The 27,346-nt window shown below is 44.6% G+C and overlaps 1 protein-coding gene across 4 annotated transcripts in view; it reads right to left on the bottom strand.

Moving 5' to 3' along the window:
* RERG (RAS like estrogen regulated growth inhibitor) overlaps positions 1–24,384 on the bottom strand; it is a 96,576-nt gene extending 72,192 nt beyond the window's left edge. Inside the window, exons 1-2 of one of the 4 annotated variants that reach the window (XM_048301577.1) lie at positions 24,319–24,384; positions 22,626–22,800 (exon numbers count right to left, since the gene is read on the bottom strand). In XM_048301577.1, the coding sequence (XP_048157534.1) occupies positions 22,626–22,686 (61 nt within the window). In that variant the 5' untranslated portion in view covers positions 22,687–22,800; positions 24,319–24,384. Of the gene's footprint in view, positions 1–22,625; positions 22,801–23,505; positions 23,736–23,831; positions 24,119–24,318 lie in introns of those variants that run through there. The other 3 variants (XM_048301580.1, XM_048301579.1, XM_048301578.1) reach the window with 3 other exon arrangements.
* Between the last annotated feature and the right edge of the window lie 2,962 nt (positions 24,385–27,346).

Consider the following 27,346-nt stretch of genomic DNA (forward strand, 5'->3'; position numbering starts at 1 on the left):
AACGAATTCCCTAAAGACACAAAGCCTGTCCCAATGAGACACTTGGTGTGCTATATACAGCTTCAATACACATGGTAGAGAATGAAGACCTGAGGGACAGTACAAGATGCAAGCTGGTGTGAGAGGTCTGAAGGATCAATGTTCCTTTGCTTTGTTCCTGACACAGGACCATCTCCCACCAGGTTCAGGGAAGAAACTGCCTCTTTTGCTGAGTTCAGTCTCTACACATTTCAGTGTTGCTCATGAAAATCTTGGTGACGTTACCTGAAGCAATAATGAAGTGTGTAATTCTACAGTCCTGAGCTCTAGCTAGCAAAAGCTCTGTCTCTTTATCTTGACCCTGCAAATCTTGTTGCAGAACCTGAAAGAAAAACTGTTTAAGGCACTGAAGCCCCTTCAGATAGTGAATGTGATCGTGGTGGCTTATAAACCAGGATGTGAAATTTCAGTTTGACAGTTCCACAAGTCATTTGATACCACACAGGCAATATTGTAAGCTTGTGTTTTATTTCTGAATCCCTGACATGGAAAATGAAAGATAGACAGTTTGAGCTCTTGGAGCTGCATTTTGAGCAAGGATAAATACCTGAAAAGGAATTCAACTAAATCATAAAACACTGGGCTTGAAATCAGGACAGCTATACAGAAAAGTATTCTAGAATAATCACTATGCTTCAAATTAACCCTATCTCTTCTTATTTCAGAGCAACTTCCTTGTCTTCTGGGAATGTTCTTTGCAGGATGTCTTCGCAGGACAGTTCCTTGTAGGATGTGCTCACCTCAGAGCTGCCTGTCATTGCAAGGTGCTGAAGACTAATTAGGTTCAATGTACTTCTAAGGCTGTGCTTGCTCATCTTTGCCCATTAGCAGAACAAATTCTGCACCTCTTCTCTGACACACCTATAGCTGCAAAGGCCCTTTGTATGCAGGCAAAAAATGCTGCAGGAAGGCCTTTTGGCACAGGCAGCATATTTAAATTTCTCATCTGGCTTAAGCTGTCCTAACTAAACTGTGTGGAGCAGGGTGTCTGTATTTGTTAACAGCAAATCTTCACACTTAAAGGAGAGGTAGGATGCTTTTTACTTAACTCCTTGCTTTGGAGTGACTTCTGATTAGGTGTCTGTCTACAGTCTTGGTTTTTGGGAGGAAGCATCCTTAATTCTTACTGCACCCTGATGCTTGCAGGCAGGTTTAGTGTCTCAGCCCTCCTGGTTTCCATAGGAAAAGGGCAGCAGGTATACATTTTAGGGCTAATAAGTACCACTGGGATATTGCATGAAGATGTTCTCTCAACTATGTCGTTCTCTGGGACAGAAGTTTCTACAGGAGAGAGCTATTTCAGATGAGTGCTTCAGTGCCAATGGGAAAAACATAGGGATAGAGTTTAAAATGGACTGAGAGGAAAAACATTTTCTTTGAACCAACTTGCTGAGTCTCCTACATTCCATTAAGAAACATTTTATAACCTCTGGTCTTTTTAAAGCAAGAGTATGAGCCTGCCCCTCACCACATAAAGACCAGAACTTTCTTCTACTCCTATTGTAAGACAGTGTGCTTTGTGCTTTTTAGAAGGGTCCCGGTGTATTCCTGGGTCAGGAACCAAAAGTCTGGGGGGCTGGGGGTGGTGTTTAAACGCCTCAGCAGTGAGATGGGAGGAATGCAGGAGCACGGGGATATGCTCTGTAGGACAGAGTGAAGGCATCTAAGTAGCAAACTCTGGTTGATCCAAGTGAGAGCACCCAGAGTGGAAGGCCCCTTGAATGCTCATGACCTTGAGATTCCACATAGAGAACACGTTCTGTTGGATGCCTGGTGAATGGACAGGGCACTGGGCTTTGAAGATACTGCCAGAGATGTTTGGACAAGATGGGGGAGACACAGGTGAAGATACAACCTCCTCAGCTAAAAGTATTCTGACTGATGGCTTTCTCTCCCCTGGGAAACAGAGGCATTTCACATATTCACACCCCCAAATGTTTTTCTCAGACATGATCTTTATGGTCCCTTTCTTTTACAAGAAACTTATTTTGACATTAAAATAGACTGAAAGAAAACTAATCTGGAGGCCAAGCAGGTCGCAAAAGAAATCTCATCTACTCCCAACCACTTCTGCACAATTACAACACAAGCTGACATGTTTATGTGTGGAGCCTCCCACTGATGTGGTATTCAACTATTTAAAGGTCTAAAAGGATTTATTGTCCCCAGGCTTTTTTGAAGTAAATTTCTAGTCTAATAATTACATTAGAATTGAAGTGACTGAACTAAGGTAATACAAGAAATCTCTGAAAGATACAAATTTGAATTCAAGTCGTTGGCTTTCAAAGACATCTACTCCTTAATGACAACTACATCGTAAGACATAGGTACCCCAAGCTAATTCAGGTAGGCACTACACCATTTATTTTGTCCTAGCTGCTGTTTGACTAGTCTTTCCCAAATAAAGAAAGCAGTTTGCCTCCCCATTAGGGCTACTTTACATCTTCAACAGTGTTTCTTGCAGATTAAAAAAGTGGGAGAACAAAACTGTTCTGGCTGAGCTGATACTAAAGCTTTTATTTGAAGCCAGCCCTGATGATCAGCAAACCTGTCCCCAAAATCATAACACTGGGACAAGCAAATGGATTCCTACTACAGCTAAAACACAGTCTGTAGAAGCACAGAAACTCTGCAAGTGGTTTCTAAGAAACATGGTAAAGAAAGCTCCTCACAGAAAGGGCATTCCAGGAAAGCTCTTTACATTTAAGGACAAACATTTCCCTGAGTCATAACTACATTTAACTTCCATATGTTAGAGAAGGAGGAGGTTGTGGAGTAAAGGAAATGGGAGGTTCCTCTAGTAAAAAACTTCAGATGAGCAGTTGCTTCTTCAGGCATCTGCCTGTAGGATTATGCCAGACGAGAACTTTGCATCCATATGGTGCGCTGCAAACAAGGCCCTCACTGCTGTACAAACATCAGCTGATTTTTGCACATCTTTTGTTTGCCTTCTAGCAAGCAGTAGAGAGAACCCTCTAATCTCTCCTGGGGCTTGCTGGGTTCTGCCATAATTACAGAGGAAGCAGGAAATTAAAAGGTACTGTATTCTTCAGCGACAGGGAGAAGTTGAGGTAGCAAACAATTGTGACTGGCCAAGACCACACAAGAAGTGAGAGAACCCTCAGACTTCTGTCTCCTCATTTGCAGCCCCCATTGGGAGACACAGGACTTCTTGCATTAAAACCAGGATCGCTCTACATAAAGCATCATGAAACTTGGAAAGTGGATCACTGCACCCAGTGGATGTCTGGATAATCTCCTGGCTACCTGTGCCTCTTTGGCACACAGGGACACAGGCAAAGGATGTCTTACAGCTCAGCTCCTCAGAGTAAATCACCCTGGCCTTGAGCACAAGTGGCTGCACACCTTCTTCTTTAGTGACTTCATGACTCAACTGAGGGACTTAAAATTATCAACTCTGAGTCCTCACATTGGTGGAGCTCTTTTGAAGAACACTACCCCACAGGGGGTTTGATAAGGATGTTTTAAAGCACAGTGGTGTAGCTGAAGTATTTGTCTACAGTGAGACACATCTTTCTGCTGCTTGGTTACAGACATATAAGGTTTTTTTACGTAGGAATCTGGGTGACAGTTTTAAAAAATAAAAGAGAAATAAACCACAAAAAAACGCAAAAAAACCCCCCACAATGAACAAAAGACCCATCCCAAAACTAAAAACAAGAACACAAACCTGCAACACTTTGAATGGCTCTAGCTTGAAATGTTATTAGACTTCTGAAAAAGCATGTTTGTGTGTTATCTTCTTTTGTAAGAGCTGAATATCCTTAGTTCCAAGGGAAAAGAATGCCTTATGGATGGCCCAGCCAGCACAGAGCTGTGCCTTCCACATAAAGTGCCCTTGCAAAAGAAAGGAGATTTTGCTCTCCATTCCACTGGCGTTGGTTTGTGTAGTCAAGCTGTTGTAGATGTTTCTAGATGACAGACTTTAAGACGCCATTCATCTGTTCAGCCTTAAGAAAAACTACCCCATAGTGCTATAACTGTGGTGAAAGGGGTCCTCTGTCAGGAAAACAGTATTTTTGTGCCAATTTTGTTTGCTTGTTTTTAATACCTGTGCTGAGACTTCAAGTGCCACTCAGTTGTTTCTCTTTGATGGAGACCTTTGAAATAGATTAACTCAAGAAGCTTTTTGATTTGTGGAGCTGAGCACATATAAAATCATCTAGATGGCTGAGAGCCAGATGCAGTCTCCTTCAGTCACAAAAGGATTGCCATCTCTCAAGACTTAACTGCAATGTTTTTTGACATTTGCTGCCTTTTCTGCAGCCCTGACTGATGGCAGCAGACGTGGTGAGAACCTCAGCTTTGTTTGAAAGCCCATGGAGATGTGTGTTCAGCCACCCTGATTACGCCGAGAAGTCTGAAAATGTTATTGCAGGTGTGTTCTGAAACCTCACACACAAACAGAAGACTCTTAATAGCTGAAATAGGAGTGCAGGAATTCCTTTCCACCTTCCCCTTCTTTTACTCTGTTCCCAGGGGATTTTCTCTGTCATCCACACTTTGCACTTGTATAGCTGCCCCAAGACAATGACTTTAAGCATCTCTCTGAGCTTAACAAAACCTTCTCCTTGTGTCTCAGCATAAGATGTGAAGTAACTCCAAACTGATGGGAGCTTTTCAAAGCAGGAGAATTAGGAGGAGATGCTGGAAAACTAGGACCAAAGTCCATTGCTGTCAGCAACCAGAACATTGTAATGTTACCTCAGACCTTCACACCAGCCTGACTTCAAGGTTAAATATTGAAATGTATGTATTTTTTCTGGCTGCTAATTAACTGTTGGTGTAGACACACTTGGACTTCAGAACTGTCATTCATTTGCTCTGTGCACGTAAACACGATCCCTGCACTTGTATTCATATTAAAACTGTTCTCTTTAGCAGTTAAAATTCACTGGGAGTAGCTTGGAACATTCATGAGAATTGGTATGAATGACACCACAAGTCAGATTACAATCTCCCAGGAGATGCAAAGAGGCAGGGAGGTGCTGTCTTCCTGTATCATAGGAGGAAAATTACAAAACACTCTGTATTAAACTAGTAAAGCAATTAACTTTTTTCCTTTCTAAACAGATTTTAAGACCACTGCTCAAAAAGGCTCAAGCTCTTCTCAAATTCACCTGTATTTTTCTCATATACAGAAATATGGAAACATGTTGAGGGAAAGCTTCCAGAAAGAAATAGAAAAATAATGTGGCATTCTAGATCTGTGGACATCTCCTGTGTGCTTGCTAAAGATCAGGCTTTATCACTTGCTATAGGTGTAAAATTAATATGCCTCAGATTAATATAAGTCCTAATTTCATGCCTCTGCAAGCCACAGGGGAAATGATGAATCAATATAGCTTTTGCAAAGCTGTGAGCAAAGCAAAGGTTTGAGCAGGAAAAGTCTGACACAAAGGCATCCAGTGTGGAAGGACGTGTCCCCAGGAAAGGCAGCAGACCCCTTCCCACTATTCTTCAGCAAAGGGATATCTCGAAGGGAACAGGAGAAAAAGGGATACTGAGGGGAGGCAGTAGCAATCCATCAAAAACCTCCTTTGTAACAGTGCACAGAAAGCCTTGGACAGACCCAGGGAATTTCAGACCCTTAAGCTCCTGTGCACAGGGACAAATGCTGAAGGGGGCTTTTGTTTCACCCAGCAGATGCACCAGGCAACAGTCAGAATGATTAACTTAACACTTGCACAGGCTGCTGATGCTGCCCCATAAATAGATCTTAGCTGAGTTCTCAGTTCCACAGACTAAGCAAGGAAGGTACAGTTCAATGGAGATATCATGACATACAGGATGAAGAACTACACACTAACCCATGCCTCTTCTTTTTCCTGGTTTTCACTTAGTAATGCACAAACCAAAGCCCAAATGTGGACATACTCCCAGGGTTTTAGGGTTCTGCAAAACTGAACTTGGCCTTATTCTCGCTGGGATAACAGATTTTTCCTCATGGCAATTTTGGACAAGGTGGAAAATGCCATTCAGACAGTTTGCTTCAGTATTGCAGCACTGAAGCAGAAAGTGGAGGGAACCGGAGGGAAGGACAGAGGAAGTTACTTTACAGAGAAAAATTGCATTAAACTCACTTTCCGAGTGAAGATGAAATTGAAGTTGCCCCTAAACGAATTATTTCCCCCACAGCTTGTTTCAGCAGCAGACAAACTCCAGAGCACTCATTTATTCACTTGTTGCATTGTGGGGAAAACACAGCGGAAAAGACGATTATCGAGTTGTGTATAAGGCTCTGACTTTGGCTAATACCAAATAAAAACTCACTTCAGTGTTGTGTTGTTCCCTGCATGCACATAATGCTCATCTATGCTGTGTCCCCACAGAGTAAATGCATTTTTTAACAGAAATTTCCGAGTTACAACTGCACTAATGGTGCTAAATGAGGCCTGGGGTGGTGGTAAATGTGCTGAGCTTCGACAGTGAGATACTTTTCACCCCTAATCTAAGGAAGGCGCCAGCAAATCCATCAGAGGAGATTTATTCAGAAGACTCATCACACTGCTGCCCTTGCTGCAATAAAACAGGCTATAAAGTTCCACCAAAGCTGAGCAGCAGTGTCCTGCTGAGCTGATGTAAACGCCAGCGCACGGAGTGCCCCACGCTCAGCGCTCGGGGCAGCCTGAACTGGAGTCTGGGGATAAACAAAGCCTTCCTCACTGCTCTGCAAGTGCTAAACCTTGGGAAGGCATTTGGGTCACTAATTCTTTTAAGAGTCTTACAGGCATTTAGCCAAGATAAACATCTAGAAGTAAGGTGGACACCCAGAATTAATTTAATGCACTGACAATGGTTTCTGGGGCTGCTGCTGCATGGTATATACTCAGGATATTAGAATTTCTTCCCAAGCTGCTCACTGTCCTCACTTGAACACGGTATTCCAGCCTGGCACTAAAAAGCCTAAAAAAAAAAAGTAATCAAGAAGCTGCAAGCAACTGATCTTCAACTGAAGTGGGCGAAAAAATAACTCTTCTGGAATGGCTTCTGCGTAGGACAGTAGATAAAACAGAAAAATAAATGATACCCTGATGGAGGCAGGCTTTTTTTTCTTCAGCACTTTAGTTTCTTAAATTCATAAGTAGCCCATATACACCCCTTGTTCCACTTGAAAACTGGAGGTTTTTTTGCAGGACTGCAGGCTCTGCTGAGGCTGCTCAAAAGACCGTGGATATATGAGGCCACAAACCCTAACTGCCACCAGGTAATTGGGGAGATTTGTATCTCTCCTACATATCTATATATATATCTATATATGTATCTGTGTGTGTGCATGTATATCCATCTCCCTATGCGTTTATACTTCCTGTATTAAAGTTAAATCTTCTCCTGGACCAGTGAGGTATAACCCAAAGCCCAGAGCTGAGGTCATTCTGTGCTGGTCTGACAGCCCTTGAGACAGGAGATCTCCACTTCTCCACAGTGTAACCACCCCACAGGCAGCTGCAGGAGGGAGAAATCCCTTTGCCAATGTCTTGTGATGCTGCTCAGCAGGGAAGTGCCTCTGACTGGGTGAGCTGGATTCATTCCTTATCTCTAGCTGGAGAAAAGATGCAGGGTGTAAAAAGCTCCATCAAAGCCCAAGCACGCAGGAGAGAAAGTTTCACAACAACATGCAGAGATGAAGTAAAGCAACTGAGATTTTGCCACTCATCTCTGAAGCTGGGAGCTGCATATTTTAGCTTCCAGAACTGCTTCCCGAGACAAATCTGTTTCAGATAAGCTAATGGAAAGACAAACTTAATCCTAATTTGCTGTTTGCTCTTCATTTCTTGGGACTTTTGTCTCCCGTGCACTTCATTACTTCTTCAGAGCGTCTGTGCCCAATTTTTTCTTCCCTACTTTCTTCCCCTTTCTTTCTTTTCTTCTTGAAAAGAAAGTGGCCTATATCTAGGGTGGAATGTCTTCCATAAGGATAAGCTTGTGAGGAAAATTTAACTTCTACCTCCAGCATGTGAAACACAGCTTGGAACTTCCAGAGGCATTGGTTTGCTGGCAAACACAGGTACACTTTCAGAGGCAAAGAAAAAGAATACCCTTGCTGACATGCTGACCCCACTCTTGTCATATTCTGTGTTCCTGCTTTGGGGACAGATAATACTCAAACTCTTGTAGCAGAGATGCTACAAGAATATTTTGTAACGCAGACACACAGCTATTTTTTGTTTTCCTAACCTTGTTCTCAGAAATGTCTGTACTGCTTCTGCAGACATCTTCCAGTAAAAAAAGCAGCCTGGAGCAGACACCCAGCATGGAAATGTCAATTTTGAATAGTTAAACCTAAGAAATGTCCTAAGAAACTTAGAAGGGCCCTCATAAAGAAGTTTTGCTTCCAGCTCCACCTGTCAGACTGAGGCTTATCCTGACAGATGACACTCATCCCTGTCAGAAAAAGAAATGCAGGAGCCCCACTGGCTTCACTCACACAGGTCAGCATTTAGAGGCAGCACAGCTGAATAGCTCCTGTTACTGAACCTATGATCCTGACGTGTTGTGTGCTAGTCATTAGCACTGCCTCCTCATTATTTTAATTGCCAAAGCTCTTAGCAGACCACTTCTTTTCTCTTTTTGCTCCCCTGAGTAGTCCAAGCCAGGCTCATGTAGAAGAACCACACTGCTGTTGAACAGAAAATCTCTGTAACTGTGGGCATATTCTTGCTGTCCTGTGATAAGAAGCCTTCTACTAAATGCTTGTATCTTGCAGATGAAGACAGAAGGTTGTGGTAAATCTGTATTTATGTGACTGAAAAATATAACATGCTGATAGGGGCAGTTTGAATCATGCAGCTAGCAGGAAGAGTCCTTGGTACAAGGAGTCAGGGTCTAGATTGAGGTGGAATGGTCTGGGTTAGACTCCTGGCTGAGATCACCTTGGAATCAGTTCCTTGGTGGTTTCATCCAGTGTGTCCTCAGTGTGTGAAATCCATGCTATTGCAAGGGTATGTTAGTGCTGAGCTATATAAAGTCAGGTGTTGGAAGGCAGGGGTGGAAAAAATGTGTGAACTCTAACTTTTTCAGATGACACGTTTTTAGAGAATTTGTAGGAAGGGCTCCACATTCTGAGTGAAGAACAATGCAGCACCTCTGACTGAGGAAACAGCACACCATGCTTTTCCTGGATCTGTGGTTTTGCCCATACAGTGCTTGCTTTTGAACTGTGTTTTGTCTTTCAATTCCTTCTATTACTTTCTGAGAGTCTGCTGGCATTGGTTGTGGGGCCACCCCAGACATCCTCTTTTCTCCCCGGGAGGAGGCAGAGCGGGCACAGTCCATGGCACGACTTATCCTGCTCCTGATGGTCCTGTTCTGAAGCCCACAGAAATAAACACAGGCTTTTTCATTTATTTTCATGTATCAGCCTCCTTCTATCTGTGAGGGCCACAGCATTTGTTCAGGACACTGCACAAGGTTATTTTAGTCTAGCACTTTGTAGAGTCTTGAATTAATCTTTAATTTTCCATAACTAATGTTCTTTATAAGCTTTGCAAATAATCCTCTGAAATTTTCATCTAGTTTTGAAGAGTTGTAACTAAAGCTCACCTTCTGTGACTTTGCTTTTTCATCTTCCCAGAGTATTAACTTAAGGTTTGTCTTTCTAAAACTGACTGCTTCTAGATTTCCTCTTTGATCTGTGCAGATCTCCTCTGTGCAAGCTCTTTATTTGCCAGTGTGCTTTCAAATCTTACACCTTGCTCAGAGGTAAAAATATTCATGTTAGCATGGGTCACTGGAAAGCTCTGTATTTTTGTTCTGATCTCCATATGAAAAAACTGGATCTGTATTCTGCTCTTCTTTGTGCTCCTGTTAATCCCTGTTCATGCAAATAAGCCACTTGCTGCACAAATTGTGCTGTTCATTTTAATGAGTTCAAATGCATAAAGTTTGGATGTTCTCATTAACAGCCCTGCAGCGCAGTCCAAACATTGACTCAGCGAATGCTTTCAACCTAGTGCCATAAAGTTATATGTTAAATAAAACAAATACAGAAAGTTATGTAATTTTTTTCTTAGGTACTTAATGTTAAATCTTAAAAAAAGATTTCATAACAGTGCCTGAAACAAAGAGGGGGCTCTATGTGGTTAGTGTGTAGGAATAAGTAGATATATAGAATACAAACACTACTAAGAAAAAGGGAAATGGCCCAGAGGAGAGGAGAGGATCATGACTATAGCAGGGTTTTAGCTTAAGAGGAAGAAAACAAAATCCACCAAACACCACGGAAAGATTCTTAATTTAGTATACTCATGGTCAACAAGATCATATTTTTCAAGTCAGGAAGGGTTATTGCAGCCATCTCCCCTGACCCCCTTGCAATGAAGGACATAAAATGTTTGTCACTGGGGCAATTATTCAACGAGGAATAAAATCCTCAAGTGCTCATGAGGTACCTAGAATTGGCCAGGTTCTGCACTGCTGAGAGTAGCAGGGTAGGAAACCCTGCAGAGGCTGCAGAGTACAGCAGTACAGACAGTCCAGACCCCAGGCTGGTCTCATACTGAAGTGTGGTGCCAAGGGCACCACCTGTGTGACAATATTTAGGCGACAGGGTTTTCTTTCAAGTGCCCAGGCTAAGGCAGCTGCTGTGATTTAGCTTCTGGAGACACAGGTGGCCTAAGTCCTCCTACAGCAGCCAGGTGGTGGATAGCAAGTGTTTTAATGGTACAATTTTCCTTTTTTTAGAAGCAGTGGCTGTGATGTTGTGCTGAGGGGTACAGGGATACACTGCAGGTGGAATCAGGCATTATACAAGAGACAGTCCCCACTCCCATATGATCTGGCACCTCCATGCGTCCATGCACTTCTCTAGGCTATTTTGTGGGTTTCACTGGGACACTTCTTGCTCCTCACTGCAATCCAGCTGGGAACTAGAGAATGCCACTCTGTGCTCCAAGCTTTGGGAAGGTAAGTTTTTCTACAGGTCAATACTCATACTGGAAAAAACCCAAACAAAACCCACCACATTTATTTCGTTCTCCAAATTCATTTTGTGCTCCAACAGGAGCAATACCATTAAAAGCATCCTTTAGCCTCTTCAGAAACTGCAGAGATGCAACTGGATTAGCCCTTACAAAGTGACCCAGGTGCAGAACTACTCTCGCTGGTTTAGTACTCTGGGAGTCACCCTGAGCATCCTCTGTTCGTGACTGGCGTGCAAACTTTTTTCTGATCTCAGTCTGAGATCTGAGAGCACTTTGGCAATCAGCAGGTTCAAAGTGTATTGAATACACCTTTAGAATGTCACAGGACTGTAGAGCCCTGACTTCGTAAGAGTCACCTGCTGAAACAAACAGAGAGGTCCTGGAATTGCACAATGACTTAGTACTTTTAACACATGATGTCAGACCGCTCATGCTTGAAACCAAAGCCTTTTTTCAATCCTCTGTTGTGTTATCCATAACAAAAGCACTTTAACCTTCACCAAGAGCAACAGTATTAATGGGAATGAACAGAAAATAACAGTGCACAACCAAGCTTCGAGGTACTTTCATCACGAGCATATTTCCCTACACCCTGTTCCAACTCCTGCTGTTGGTCATTGTATTTTCCCTGCCTTTTTGAACAACATGCCTGTCAGCCATCTCCTCTGCAGAAACTAGAGGTAGGATCTAAGGTGGTAATGCACTGTTTTAACTCAGCTGTGAAGGTCATTCTCTTATGTTGAGTCCCCTACTTCTATTTGCAGCCAGTCCCTGTCTGTGCTGTGGCACTGGGAACAGAAAGTAATACTTCCAGCACTCTGATGTGCACAAAAAGCTCCTCAGACTGGATGATATTAATATTTTCACAGCTTACTAGAAAGCACCATTTAGTAAATGTTTAGCAACTGAAGAAATGCTATAAAATGAGCCACACAAAATTACTTCAGGTAAATAAGAAGTCTTTTAGATACAGACCTAATGTGAGGTGAGATTTATGATACTGAACATGGAATTAGTCTTAGTAATATTGAAATTTTGTCCAGCTGGGTGTGAAGACCTGCAGGCAAATCATGATACTTTTCACACCTATAAAATGCTAGAATTTAAGAAACTGCTCAAAGGTTCTTCTGCATTTTCCATGGTCTGTCTCTTGCCTCATCTTTACAGGGATGCCAAACCATCCCGCTCCAGAGCTGATACTGATTTTATCTTTAACATCAGTGGCTGCATGTGATTTTACAGATAAATATACAGCGTAGCTGCTAGAGCTGCTTGGGAAAAAGGCAACTTTACTGAGGCTTCTTCATGAAAATAAAATAAAGAAAATCCTATATATTTTGGCGGTTTATTCTGTAGAGGGAGACTAGGAAAACAACAGGCAAAGCTCCTCTCTTAGTTGAGAATCCAATATATCTGCCTTTTCAAGCAGGAAAGAGTAGAAATAGAGTATGATCTCTTCTACGGAGTCCTAGAAGTTTGCAGAACTATACATATGACCTGTCCAAACTACAGAAGTATTTGTTACAGTACAGGCTCCCAAACTCCTGCCAATCTGCACTGAACACTATGTGAATTTCCACCACAGTGGTACTGAGTTAAATCTCAGGGGCCTCTTTCATGCTGGATTCTAAATAGCAAATTAATGAAGAAAACAGTCATACTGAGTATGTTTAAAATAGAGGTTGTTTGTTTTCATGAGAGAGGCTTGGTTATTTCACATGCCAGGTCAAAAACTGCAAACAAAATTTGCCAAGAAATTACCAAAGTGATACTGAGGATACATGGTGGTGGGTGGTGAGAACTAGACTGGTTTAATTACACTGAATACTGACAAGAGAGTATTCTTGCATGATGTGTAATTATTTGAGATCACCATGGGAGACTGAAGATTAGGATATCAATGTTTGATTATCCAGGACACAGCTTACCGTATTATCTTGAGACCTACCATGCTTCCTGTAGATAAAGGTCAAATTTTCTTAACTGGAGATAAATTATTTTGAAACTTTGCCTAGAAGTAGATCTAACAGACCAAGTCATATTGTGGATCCCTATTAAATTATTTCATGTTGGAAATCAGCCTGGAGGAGAACCAACTCCAGTGCACATAACCACAAGAATCCAGTTGGGTTAAGCAGCAGTGCTTGGCATCACAGACTCTGCCACTGAGGTTGGTTAACAAGGTGTTTGTTTTGGCACTCATATTCCCATGTCCAACAGAATGTGGGGTTTGGAGGGGATTTTTTGTTTGTGTGTTTTTTCTGCCACCCATGGGTCTAATACTGCATTCTTCTGTGGTGACTCCTCAATAATTTTCAATTTATTCTGCAGTGAAAAAATAAATAGCTCACTCTGATCTTTTCGCTTCTAATTCGTTCTTACACTTTCCTGCTTTGAATGACACTTTTGAAGTTCTCACTTGTAAAGCTCCTCTGGGTCAGTTGCTGGGTAGGTCAGAAAAAGATCATGGTTGACAACTCTGTCTAACTGGCTTCCACTGTTGTGGGGAGTGGGATTTTTGTTTCCCAGGGCAGGAGCAGAGATGAGCTGCTGACAAAAGCAGCTCTCTAGAGCAGGGTTGTGCAAATCTCTGATAGATTATATTATAGTTAGACTGAGAGCTGGATGGAAAGTATAGCCACATGAAGGGGAGAAAGGAAGTAAAGACAAGCTCCTTTTGTGCTTGTGGTCCTGTGGGTCAAAATGAAATTAAGTCCTACTAGTAGTGAAAGATGGGATTGCCAAATATGTTTTTAATGAAAATAAATGTTGCTCCTGTGCTTTATTTTGCTGTCAATAATTAATGTCAGTGCAAGAGCCGTAACGGATCCCGCAGGGCTGACAGGGGCTGGGTCGCAGATGCTGCCAGCCTGGGAGCCGTCCATCAGGCTGGATCTCAGCAGCCCTGGCCCTGAAGAGAAGTCATGGAAAGGAGCTTTGGCAATGCCCAAGTCATAGTTCCCTCGGTGACTTGGGACAATCAGGCTTCCCCTTCCTTCACCTCAGTTCCCATACTGGCCACTTGAGGCCAGTCCCAGTGGCCTGCTTTGCAGGAGGGCCGTGGTGCTGGCCATTGTTCCCACAGCCCTTGGGAAAGCTACAGCGCTGTTCAAGCACCACAGAAATTCCCTCCCTGGGACAGTATATCCTGTGCACTGCCCAGTTGCATCCTTCCACCCTGAACTTTTCAAGCCACTTATCCAAACAGTTCCCCTGTGGTAACACCACTGCCCCAGGCCTGTGCTCTTGCTTGTCTGCAGCTTCTTTGCTGCTGGCCCCAGCGCAGCAGCAGCAGAACAACCCGGGAATGTCAGCAGCTCCGTGTGCTTTCAAACCCAGGCTGGATGTTTTCAACATATTCCCTCATTTTCCTGAGCGCAGACTACTGTCTAACATTTCTGGAAAGGCAGCTGGAGGCTCCAGCCAACTTCTAGGACATTTTAAAGCTGCACATATGTTTAATATATCTACTACTTCCTTCCCCAGGGCTTCATGCTTCTCTTGCCATTCATCTTGTCATGCTGCATGCACAGAATATGAGTTATCTACAGCATCACTGCCACAATAAATGGCACTTCCCAACACCTACATGGCAAATCCATTAGAAACTGTAACAGCTGCAGACTAACTCCAGCAGTGTGAATGCTCTACCTGGTGGGAAACAGCCATAAAAAGAACTTTTCCCATTCAGAATTATGAAAAGGCGATAGAAACAGATGCACCTCCCTCAGTTATTTTCCTGTCTCCAGGAAGAGGAGGTAGGAGTCAGGGAAAACAGAAGGGGCTGGTTTGATCTGAGGCAAATGGAAAGAAATGTGGGTTCAAACAGCAGGCCAGGTTGAGAGCTGGTGAGGTGGGAGTTCCGTAACTTTGGAGTGGCAATGGGGAGCACTCCATCAGCACCCCTCAAACTGCCTGTGGAGAGGGAAGGGAAGCTGAGGGGTGTCCTTGCCAAAGCTTTAATTGCCTCTGCAGGACGGGGTGTATAAAAGACTACCAATAATACTGAGCAAATGCAGGCTTGGAATAAAAGCAGGAAATGGATGAGGATGCCATGGTTCCCTCGCTCTCTTACAGCCATTCTTTGTCTCTCCTGCTCACCAGAGTGCTGGGAGTGCCCACCAGGCATGTGGTGAGAGGGTACAAACACCCTCAGTCACCAGCAGATAATCACAGCTCTGTAACCAGGGCTCAGCTAGAGCCTCATTGATCCTCCTTCTTTAAGGCAGTGTTAGTTTTTCATACACCTAACGTATTTATTCGTGGGTGCTGTAAATGTACAAGGTTCAAGGATGGCACAAAAACAAATGCAGAAAGAGAGTTTGCTTGAGAAATACAGACATAACTTGTTTCTCCTGCTCTGCCACAAAGCCAAAATAGGTAAATTTACCCACTTCTACGACCAACACTAGCTATGTACAGATACACTCTGCTTCCCTTTTTAACCTGTGCAAAGCTGGCTCCATGCAATGACTGCCTGGAGCAGTCAAATCTTGGAACATCCTCAAAGTCCACACCAAGGAATGGATTCCAGGACAGAAGGAACCACTTCCTCTGAAGTGACTGTTCTTTGCTGCATCACACCACTGCTGCCAGGATTAGCTCATCTGGATCTCACGTCCTGAGCATTTGATGATGCACAATGCACTGACAGTGTGGGCAAAGAAGGAGCTGGGGATGAGAAACAGAGATGGGAGGAAGCCCAAAGTGAGGAGAGTGAGAAAGGAACTGTAAATACAAAGTTGTCCTGTGAAGTATGAAGCCATTTCACCATATGCAGTCCCTGGGGAACATGTACAGTTCTAGGGAACCGGCAGGGGGAGAGGGGAGGGTGACAGCTGAGAAGAAACATGGCAAGAAAAGTAGATGCAAGGCAAAGGGACCTCCGATATCAGGGAGGTAAACAACAAGTTTGTGGAAGAATAAAAATCCTGCTGTTTCTGAAAGGATCTCCCAGTGCCCTGGTGGGGAACAGCAGGCTGACCCAAACACTGCAGGCCTTTATCACACCCTGACAAACCCTTCCTGGGACTCCACCAGGGAGCTTTGCAGTTGCCTTTGGCAAAACTGCAGGAGACAAGTGGGCAGGGCAGCTATCTTATCAAAGCAAGAGCTGCAGGGGGTGGCTAGGCACAGGCCTAGGGAAGAATTTGTGCTGCACACATAAATCTTGAATCCTGGCATTCCTTCCCCAGTAATCATACAGCAGGCTATATTTAGCCCAACCTAAACAAAAAAGAAAAAAAAAAAAAAAGAACAGCAGGACTAGTTTTAGCTCTAACAGCTGCCACCAGCTGCTCAGAGGGGATACAGGTAGAGCTGATGTCAGATGTAGTTAAATGAGATGGAACAGGGGAGGCAGCCACGCTTGAATGAACAACGTTGGCATTTGGTTAGAGAAATCCTGCATTTTATTATTCCATGGTTAGCCAGAAGGAAGATCAAATGTCGTGCAGAGCATGAATGGTTTCTGCTACACCAAGGACAAGGCTATAGTGAACCATGGATAGGCAAACAAGCAGAGGAAAGGGAGGAGGTTACACACACAAGCAGAGCAAATGTTTGTATGTCTAGCCCAGGTTCCTGGTGTTCCTTCTCTTTAGTTCCAGCACGACAAGAATCAACAAAGGCAGTTTATGGAAAGACTGTTGACTAAAGAGCTTGTATCTGTGTGGTAAGGCCACAATGCAACTTCCTTCATCCATGGATGAACCTGGGGCTCACCCTCTAATTAGGCATCAACATCATCCACTGGACAGGAGCTTGGGAAGGTCATTGCAACACAACTGTTTCCTTGCAGTATCACTTGCTCCAAGGAGACACATTTGTATTCTTGCTGGGGAAGAAATAATCTTAAAATTAGTGACCTAGTTACTGCTACGACTTAGACACCGACATGCACAGTACCTTCAGAGAACCTGGAGCTGGTTGAAAAGTGTAAAACCAGAGAATGTAAAAAGTGGGAGTGTTTTATGAGTACTTTACCAGCAAAACAATACAAGATGATTAATAAACCTGTATTAAACCTGATCACTGAATAATCACTTAAGCATCTGGTTGTCGTTGCCATTCCTAAGAACAAAGGAAAAAAAGCCAACTGATCTGCTATGCTAGTGTAAGTAAAAAAACCAGGAAACAAAAACAAAACCCACGGCAGAAAATCCAGTGTCTTTCCATCCACATTTCTGGATTTCAGAGGCACCTTATCACAGTAATCCTCCCTCCATACATCAGGTGGTGTAGCATGGACTTTGAAGATCTTGTGGCAGCTTTCCCTGCCTTACTAGAAGAGCTGTGAGCTTGATAACTAATCACTCCTTTATAACTCATGTTTCCTCTGCAAAAGTCCCTGAAATGCAACTAGTGGGGGAAAATATATGAGCAGGGATTTGTGAAGTAGAAAAATCACTTTGGGCTTCTTTCCCAGTAACCCACAGGGTTTTTTGAATGGGGGTGGGGTGACAATGAATGCAGTTTTATTTCCCATATGCCCAGACCTTGCAACTGGGAAGTAATCCCTGGTAGCGTGTTTCAGACATATCCTCAAATAATGAAAACAAATCACAGATTTGTTGAAGGACACTCTGGCTTGGCTGCTGCTTGAGTTTGTTCTGCAGGAACTTTCAAAACCAGGTATCTTTCTCCCAGGTATGTTCCCCCATCCTGGCTTAGACATGGGAAAAGAGCATAAGCCAACAGATACAAATACATGTCTGCTCAGGACTTTCCCAGCTGTGACTCTAAAATAACTGGAGTTGCTGAGATCTTCATTTCTGTGATGGCACAGGCTCTTTGCGAGGTGACACCTACCAAAACCACATTTCTGGTCACCCTTTTGCCCAAATGGAAGCATCCGAGCTGTTGCTGGATCAAAAAGTGACAACAGCCCCGTGCCTCACGTACCTGACAAGCAATGATTTGCTTAGAATCCGACACATTTATTGGGGGAAGCCTGTGGGAGCTTCAGGATCTTCCCTGTTGCTGAACCCTGACACTGAACCATGCCATAAATCAAGTCCCTCCTGATGGGAGAGAATTTCCTGAAAGTCCTTGCAAGGAGTTTCAAAGATAAACCGAGGCTTTTCCTGGAGTTTCAATGCTGCTTGATAGTTGTTTATTAAGTATTATCAGAGGAACAGAGCCACCAGCCTGACCCAGGTACAGCATAGAGCACAGAAAAGCAGGAGTGAGAGCTCTCTATCAAGATTCACACAGCCTTTTAAAGATCATTTAACGAATGCTTACTAAAAATGTGTATTATTTTCACTTTCTTACCAATTATTCAGTGACATAGCCAGGAACTGCGGAATTTTCTATCCAATCATTCCAAACTACTTTTACTGCAGAACATGGAGTAGTAGAAGAAGGAGAAGAAGGTTTAGAGAACAACAACAATCCTCCATTTTGATATTTTTTACTCATCTATTTACTACAAAGAGAAACCCAAAACCTCTAAATTTTTCACCCTGTGACAATCTTACATAGTAGTCTATCACCTAATTCCCACCACTGTATTTTCTAGTTGTTGTCTGACCGTCGGTAATTTTTTCCAAGGTTGGAGGCTAAACCAGTGTTGTTCAGGGGGGTAAGAACCCTTAAAAACAGGCAGAGAAATATTCTCAGCACTCTGGGTTCCTACAGAACCCATAGCAAAACCCACACATTCCTTGTCCCATTCCTCGGCTGCAGCTGCATGGCCCATCCAGGCACATGAGAACTGCCTCTGCCAGGGGCTGGCCAAAGCACCCGTGCTAACACACAAACTTGGAGTGCTCAGCCTGGCACACACACAGCAAAAAGGCACGCTGGATAGCACACGCTGCAGCTGGACATTGTCTCTTTCTTGGCCAAAACAGAAAGGCTCCTAAGCAGAGGTATTTTGAGCATTCATAGTCAACTGAGTTATGAGTTGGAAAAGCATCAGCCATGCACTGTTAATCCAGCCCTGTTTTTCTCCTCTGGCTCATACATTTTCGCTCCTCTTTAGATTTCTGGGCACATACTGTGTCTTGTGATGACATGGAAGAACATGGCCTTTAAGCCTTTATTAATTACTACTACTGTAGTTTTAAAAGGAGCTATTTAGGAAATCCTCAGTTTTGTTACCATAGGAATGAAGCTGTAGGATTCAGTGAAAGAACAATTTAAACAGCAGTGTTTAAGTAATTCACTTCAACTTTCATTCTCTGCTCCATCCAAGCTCCTCTTGGCCGTAAAGAAAAAGGCTTTAAAAGCTCTCTCCCCTCCTCAGTGCTGCTTGACTCCAGCCCAAATTAGGAGGTACAGCCCTGTTATCTATAGCAGGTCTCAGCAATGTCCCTTCCCACCCACAGAGCACTTCCTCCTCTTCCCGAGTGAGGCAGCTGCAAAGTGCTCCTTGGCTCAGGCAGAGCTCCTCATCTGTTTTTTTTCAGCTGTTTTAAAATAGTGTTTATGCAGCTTTTATACAGTAAGAATGGGGTGAATGGAGGAGCATCTAGTCCACTGGACGAGAGCAGGTTGGGATGCTTGCACCTGATGAGTTTGCCCACTACTCAGTGTAACTCTGAGCTGGGAGAACTTCTGCGTGCCTCTTTCTGAGCTGGTTTGCTCTTCTTCTTCCATTTGAAAGGTTTAGGTCTGCATTAAAAGGGCAAAACAGGACAGGTGAGTTGATTAGCCACTCTGCTGGTCTTCTCCAGCAGGCAGAGGGAGACAAGGCAAGGAAGAACACTGAAATGCTGACACATTAGCTATTACCTCTTGTTTGTTTTTTAAACCTTTGAACCGTGGAAACGTGATAAGCAGCAAGAAAAGTGGAGTAAAGTTTTGTTTTCCTTGGATTTAACTCTTTTGAGATGCTGTCACTATTCACACTTGTGAGCAGTGTTCTGGTTTCCCCACCTCATGTTTGGGAGAGTCTTGGAAGGGACTGCTTTGTAGAGCAGGGAGTCTTTCACCCTTTGAACGGATGTCTGGCATTAACGATGAGATGGGGATGTTCCTTAGCTCTCAGTAATGCTAACAGGTCTAATGACTGCCTGAGGGACAGCTTTAGCTCCCCACCCATCCTGAAGCACAGCACTCCTTTCTCCGTTGCTGCTTTGACTCACTGATCCTAAGTCTGGGTCAGGAAGTGGAAGAGGAGCCTGTCCAGGACATTACAACGTGTGTCTGTAACTTCAGAGATGCTGTCAGGTGCTTCAGCCACTTACAGATTAAGAACCTAATGCCTGGCTCTTCCTCAGCAAACAAAGATGAGCCAGGAAAGCAAGCCAGTGGCCATATTTTGGCATGACCTTCTGGCAATTACAGTGACCCTATTTATCACCCAATGTCTCCTTTTCGTTGCATGTATGCTCTAGCATTCTGCCTTGTGCTCTTGCTTCTAGAGCCTGGCTTATCTTTCAGCTGTCTGGCCAAGTCTGCTCCAGTAAGCGATGACCCCAGGATCCTGTCTCCACAACACATGACAAACGGGTCACAGGGACAGGGAGTGACATGGTTACACTAAAAAAGACACCATCAGCACTGTTCTAGCAGGGTATTGCCCACCAGAGCCAGCTATCTGGAGACTGCTTTGTGTCCAGCCCTGTTTTTAGCAAAGGTGGAATGGCACTTTCACAGCTCCCACTGTTGTTACTGTTGGCTACAGGCAAATAGGTATTTTCAGACACCACCCCCCTCACACACACACTTATTTCTCTGGAGTTGGCCAAGCTGTTGAAACTGGATCCTTTTATGGGAATGTACAAGAGGGGTTTTCACAAGCAAGCTGGAGATTCTGGGAGGCACAGTTGCTGCTCTTTTGAGGTACCTGATAGCGCTCTGTGGTCCTTCCACTCCATTAAATTCACCTTGTTGTGCTGCCCACTTATTTGTGCTTTCATTTCCACACATATTCACATATGTATGGTCACAGTCAAAAGAGGGGACCTTATTCATATTTTATGTAATATTTCCTGGCATCTCAAAAGGGAATAAAAAGAGAGAGGAGGAAGACTTCGAAGGACTAGGATGTTTTTATTGGCTTTCCATTTGTCTCCCACCCGGTTCCAGAACTACAGGAAAACATTTTTACTGTTTGTGCTATCCTAGTATATATTGAAGTCTACAAAAAGGATACTACAGGTAAAAAAGGCTCTTGTTGATCCTATGCTGGTGTAGCATTTTAACTGAGCACTTAAAAGGTAGTTTTGTATTTTTTAGATATAAGCTTTCAAACTACTAAGAAAGCCAGGGTGAGGGGACTCTTTCAGTGTTTCAGTTTTCCTGCAAATATTTCAATGTTCTCTTGCATTATTTTGAATCCAGCCAAAAGACTGGACAACCACAGAAACCATCAACTGAATGTAAGATAAACCCAAAGGGGAACCACTGAAGTTGCAAAACTTGGGTCAGACAGTGAAACATGAATACAAAAGAGGGGATGGGGTGAGCACAGCAGGGAAGAAGGAAGAGTTTAAACTTATCCCAGTATATTATCAGCATTCCCTCAGGCATTCTATTCAAAAAGGTGGAATTTAATCTGCATTGCCTTTGAATAAGCAGTATAATCTCTAAGAAATTCTGCCTCACATATGCCTTTCTTCCTGATAGCTGACAGAGCTGCTTCACTGACAGTGTTCTGGTGAAATACCCTCTGGGTAAATGTGCTTTTATAAACAACCCATTCCCAAGTTACTGAAACTGTAATACATTTATGGGACAGCACCTTGGCATGTGTAATATAAAAGTCACTTTGGGGAACTGGAGCTGGTTGATGGCAGCTGAGTCTAGCTTAATGCTCTTACCAGGACATCCTATCTCCTGCCTACTCTTGTGCAGATTTTTTCTAAAATAAACAGGATCTTGCAGTTCCCAAACTGCCACAGGAGCATGATTAGGCTCAGTCTCCTCATCTCCCCATCCCTGTGGTGCAAGGACTTGTTAGAGTGGTCATGGAGCTGTCATGTTAATGCAACACCCCTGAACTACCCAACTGCAACCCTCACACTCTGCTCCTCGTCTCACCGGAGGAAAGGCTGTCTGTAGAAATGGATTTTTAACATTTATGCCTCCCCCTTGTGTCTCTACCATACCAACTCGCCAGATTATGTTTATTTCTCAAAAGATCTCTACAAATGCACACTTTACACATGGTGTTGCCATAATTTCCTGGTAAATATGTAAACCCAGGAGAGCACAGAGAACAAAACTTCTTTGAGTTGCTGAGTCTAAAATTTCCTGTGGAAATCAGCCAGAATTACAACTGTTACAGAAGTCATCTAATACTTAACAGAGGCTAGGGAGCATAATATTCCATGCCTTCATTGAGCACAAGCTATGAAGAGACAAATTGAACATTACTAACTCTGTTTCCCCAGGAAAAAATAATGTTGCCACTCACTTCATGAAAAATGGGTTTGATTTGGGCTGGGAAATTTGTTTTGCTGTTGTTTGCTGTTGGGCTTTTTTTTAAAAAGTGATAAAAGTACTTTCATTTGATAGAACCTAGAGAAAATAACATGAAAAGCCAAGGAAGAGAGAATTCCTGGCCTGATTCCAAACTCCCTGACAAGAAGGTGGTCAGAGATGCCCTTTTTTACCAGGAGTTTGTCTGCACAGAGGGAGCAAAAAGTTACCTGATGACAAGCAGAAGAAAAAATCAGAAGTCAAACATACCTGACTTGCCCACGCCAGCTCGACCAAAGATCGCCAACTTCACTTCTGCACTCTTGGCCATGCTGGAAGGAACACAGGGCTGGCAAACTCACTCAGTCACCAGAAGTGAAGCAGAAGAACAGTTCCCAGCTCCTGCCTTCAGCTTCACCGTGTCATTGTGACGTCAATGCAGAGCCTGGGGAAGAACACCACAAGGATGGAACTGCAAGGAGCCAGGCTCTCCCTTTCCCCTGCCCGCCCCCTCCTTTCTTCTTCTTTTTAAATAATCGTGATAACTGATGCTATGTTCCTGCTTTGAACACTGCAGTAACACCACTGACACATTTGGCACTGTTTGTGCAGAACCCACCTTCAGCTTTCTGGCTATTCCTCTTTGCTTCACACTGGCACTGTAAGATTGCAAAAGGTACTTAACAACCCCAAGCACCTGCCTTGCAAGGCTCCTAAGGATTTATTTCTTCCTTTCTCTTTCAGCTGAAATTGCATATATTTACTGTATTTGAATCACATGCAAGGAATTATTTTTTGTAGAATATATTTAATAGCTGTGAACACTCACTAGTAGTTCCTGCAGATAGCTAATCTTTCCTCGAGCCCTCCAGCTCCAAAAAGGTTTCAATTACTCAGCTGCAGTTGCCTAAAACCCTCTAAGCACTTGTACCTTGCTCACTGCCCTAAACAAGTCCATACCTAGAAAGTTCTCTAGCACTCCTTTTTAAGCTGCCTGAGCTCATACACAAACATTCAGCAAAGCATGGGGTTAGCAAAAGGATGCCAGAGTTTCTGGTACGGCACTTCGAGCATGGGAATTATCTATATTCACAGTTTTGCTGCATGACCTTGATTTTGCTAACCTGGACAGTAAAATCTATAACCATACCTGTCATTGTAGGATGCTTTAAAATCTTCCGTGAAAACACGGCAATCGTGATGATGATGATCCTCAGCCCTGAATAAAACGTCAAATACTCGGTCTCCCCTTAAAGCGGGGTAGAACTTCACGTGTGAATGCAACCAGTTACGGGTTTGCTGTTGAGCTGAAGTACCCACTTTAGCCGTAAATTCTAACAGTGGCGTAGGATGCTTCCCATGTCAGCACTCCTCGCTCTACAGCAAAATGCATTTCTAACATATTTCTTGAAAAAAAAAAAACCCTAAGGCTTTTTCCTATACGAAAACGCTTGTAAAAAGAAAAAGTAAAGACACCTTACATCGAGAACGGTCCCGATTCATCTCTGACGGCTAAATGCTCCCGATTCCTTTTGCCTAAGAGTAAGTATCAGACCACTCTCACTCTGGACGCACAGATAGAGGCACGAACTGTTTCGGGACGTGGCGGAATGGGACACTCAGGGACTGGGACACCGGCGTTTGCCTCCCGCGAAAGCTCCCGGCCGCCCGCAGCAGAACTGCCGCCCCGCTCCGGCCCCGCTCCGCAGCCCCGTTTCACATTTCCGTGCAGGTACTCATTCCTGGCCGCCGGCTCCGTCCCTGCGGGCGGGCTTTGCTCCCCACCGCTCCGGGCAGGTGCCGCCCTCCCTCCCTCCCTCCCGCCCGGCGCAGGGCGGCTCTCGCGGCTGCGGCCCCCGGCGCTGCCCGGCCCCGCACGCTGCGGGCACCGCGCCCCCCGCGCCGCATCCTCCCTTGTGCCCGCACCCGCCGGGAAGCCCCGCGCCGCCCGCCCGGCGCTCACCTCGGTGCGCGCTGCTCGGCGCGGCCCGGCCCGGCCCGGCCCCGGGCGCTCCCGCCGGCGCAGCGGCGCGGCCGCACAATGCGGAGCGGCCGCACAATGCGGAGCGGCCGCCCGCCCCTCCGCCCCTCAGCCCGGCCGCGGCTCCGCAGCGCCCGCCGCGCCCGCGCGGACCTGCCGCGCCCCCTGCGGGCCGCCGGGAGCAGCGCGCACCGGGCGGGCGCGGAGCCGAGCGAGAGGGACGCAGAGCGGGAGGGACGCGGAGCGGGAGGGACGCGGAGCGGGAGGGACGCGGAGCGGGAGGGACGCGGAGCGGGCGCCGGGCGGGACACGGAGGGCGGCCGAGGCTGCTCCGTCCCTCGCGGTAGCGTCCCGAGAGCGTAACCCGTGCCCAGCGCGGTGCCCGAGAGGAACGGACGCAGCCCTGTAATCGGCGCGTTCGGCGGTACCGCAGCCTTTAATTATGTGGGACAGCGGCTGCTGTTCACTTTGCATGGATTCTGAGTAAGCGCTTGCCCGGCCAAGGATGCTCCGCAGCTTATTTTAACATCTCAAGTGCTCTCCTTCCCTCTCTCTCTCCCTCGGTGCTGCTCACCAGTACCAGGCTGTGCCACGCTGTGCAGAGCCAGTCTCTCCTGTCCCGACACATGTGACAGCAAAGTGACAGCAAAGTGACAGCAGGGCTGCTGCCCCATCAGACTGCTTTCCAGTAGCACCAACTTCTTACTCTGAGCGTTTCCTCCCGACTTCCCCGCTTGGCTTATGGCAAAAGAAAGTGTTATTTCGATTTGCAAACGGGCAGAAGTAATCATGTAAATACCTCAGCCTCTGCAAGAGGTTCGTGTCAGAGCCGGGGATCAAGTTCTGAAATGGATAGGACCGAATTCACCGGACAGCTCTTACTTCCTTGTTTATTAAACTATCCAGTAATGTAAAGATACATTAGTAACAGATGTGAACCAGAGCTGGAAAGCACTTAGAGTTCAGTGGATGTTCCTGCTCTGTTTCTGTTCCAACTCAGATCTGAATGAGATATCAGATGAGTGAAAGAAAAAGCTCCCCCCTCACTGTCTTCCTTCATACAAAATTAAATAGAAGTTGGATTGGAAAAGATTTCCATAGCCCAAGTCTCTCTCTACAGGAGCAGGATAAGCGTTTAGGGAGCAGGGTGGCAGTCCTGAGAAGAAATGAGAACCTAATTCCCTCTCAGAAGTGCCAGTTGCAGGCACTCAGGAGCAGATCTTAAAATAGCTGCATTACATATCACGGAAAAGAAAGAAAGAAAGAAAAAAAAATTAGAAGGCAGATGTGAAAGCAGTAGTGTGGTTTATGCTTTATTTCTTAAAAGCAAAGGCTTCTCTCACTGCTTGGTTTGCATAATTTAGAGGGATTAGCTTTTTCCATCCTCCTAAGAGAGCAACTAATGTGTATTTTGCATCTGGGGAAATGTGTGTTAGTCTCGAGGCCTGACATTTGTTTTATGTCTATGGAATTCACCCTGCATGGGGCTGTCAAATTAAATACGATAACTGGCTTTTCCAAAACAGCAGATAATTTATTGGTCATTAAAATCCCAGTGGCTGTGCAGTCAGCTTGTGCTGAAGTCTCTTATTGGTGCCAAGGCATAAGAATTCAGTCAACACTAATTGTGGGCACAGGCAAAGGTTTCAGAGGGTTGAGACCCAAGACTGGTCCAGGAGTGCTCCAGTTGCTATTTGTTTTCTGTGTACTCTCTGTGTTTCACAATGTTGGTGAGTTTTTGGGTGGTTTTTTCCTACCCAAAATGGATTTTGAAAGCCTTAGACTTTGGTCCTGTAGATCAAGGGCCACCTTGCTTTGTCATAAGCAGAAGTTTTTTTGGTTGTTGTGGCTGACGTGGTATATTTTCTCAATTGTTCTGCCATTTGTGCTGATCAAAAAATGTGCTTGTGGGTGTTACCCTGGCATGGGTAGTGAGATCAATGAGTGAAGTCCATCACGTGGCTGACTGCCTGAAGGATTGGAGGTTCCTTTTCTGCCCTTCCATTTTATGAAAATTTGGGAGAGGGGAAGCAATGCTGGGGTCTGATCCCTGATGATCTGTGTGCTGTCAGTCTGAATTCAGCCTGACCCAGCAGAAAATCAGGAGAGCCCTCTTTCCCATCCATCAGAGCCAAGCATCTTAGATTTCTCCCTTTTGCCTCTTAATGAGTCATAGTGTTTCACAGCTTAATTAATTTTTGAAAATAGCACTTTGGTGTATTTAAAAATATTATTCTCATTTCACCAGGAGGAAGAGCAATCCCAGCACAAGAAGATGGATATCTTATGGGAATTACTGGCTGAAATGAAGTTGAGGGAAACTCAGTGCTCTTGGCAGGCTCCTTTTCTACAGCTGTCAAAGCACTGAAGTGTTTCTAGCCACAGTCATCAGTGAGTTTGTCCATGGCTTTGTGACTCCTGTGGGCAACACTGAGCCTTGTTACAGGGCAGAGCAGGAGACCTCCTCTCCCTTGGGGAGCCCAGGCACAGCAGATACGTCACTGCTGAAGAGCTGGTCCCATCCATGCTGTGAACATGGAAACTGTGGCCGCAGCTGCATGGTGTGGGATATATCTGGCTTAGCTCCCCTGATAACCTGGCTGCACCCCTTTTTAATTAGGAAGATGCCACCAGTGGTCCAAAACAAGGATTTTGGTTCATTTGTGGTCTAGTAAATGCCTGAAGTCTGAGCTTTAGACAACCCTTCTTCACCAGAAACCTCAATGGCTGAGGAGCGGATAACGAAATAGGAGTGTGAACAGCTTGAAATGCCAATGGAGCCAGATATTCTTAAGTCAAGGCAGAATTCTGTTTCAGGATTGATTAACAGAGGTCTATCCAAGCAGTTACAGTTGACAGAAGTATTTTAGAAACACTCACAATTTCAAGTACCACTAAATAGTACTTTACAGGCTTAATAAGATGTATCCAGGTGCTGGCAAAGTCCAGAGGGTTCTTTCTGCCTGGTCTGAAGGTGCTACTTGTTTAACATCAAGTACTTCCACTGGCT

Source organism: Corvus hawaiiensis, chromosome 4 (assembly GCF_020740725.1).
Source record: "Corvus hawaiiensis isolate bCorHaw1 chromosome 4, bCorHaw1.pri.cur, whole genome shotgun sequence".
Taxonomy (NCBI): domain Eukaryota; kingdom Metazoa; phylum Chordata; class Aves; order Passeriformes; family Corvidae; genus Corvus; species Corvus hawaiiensis.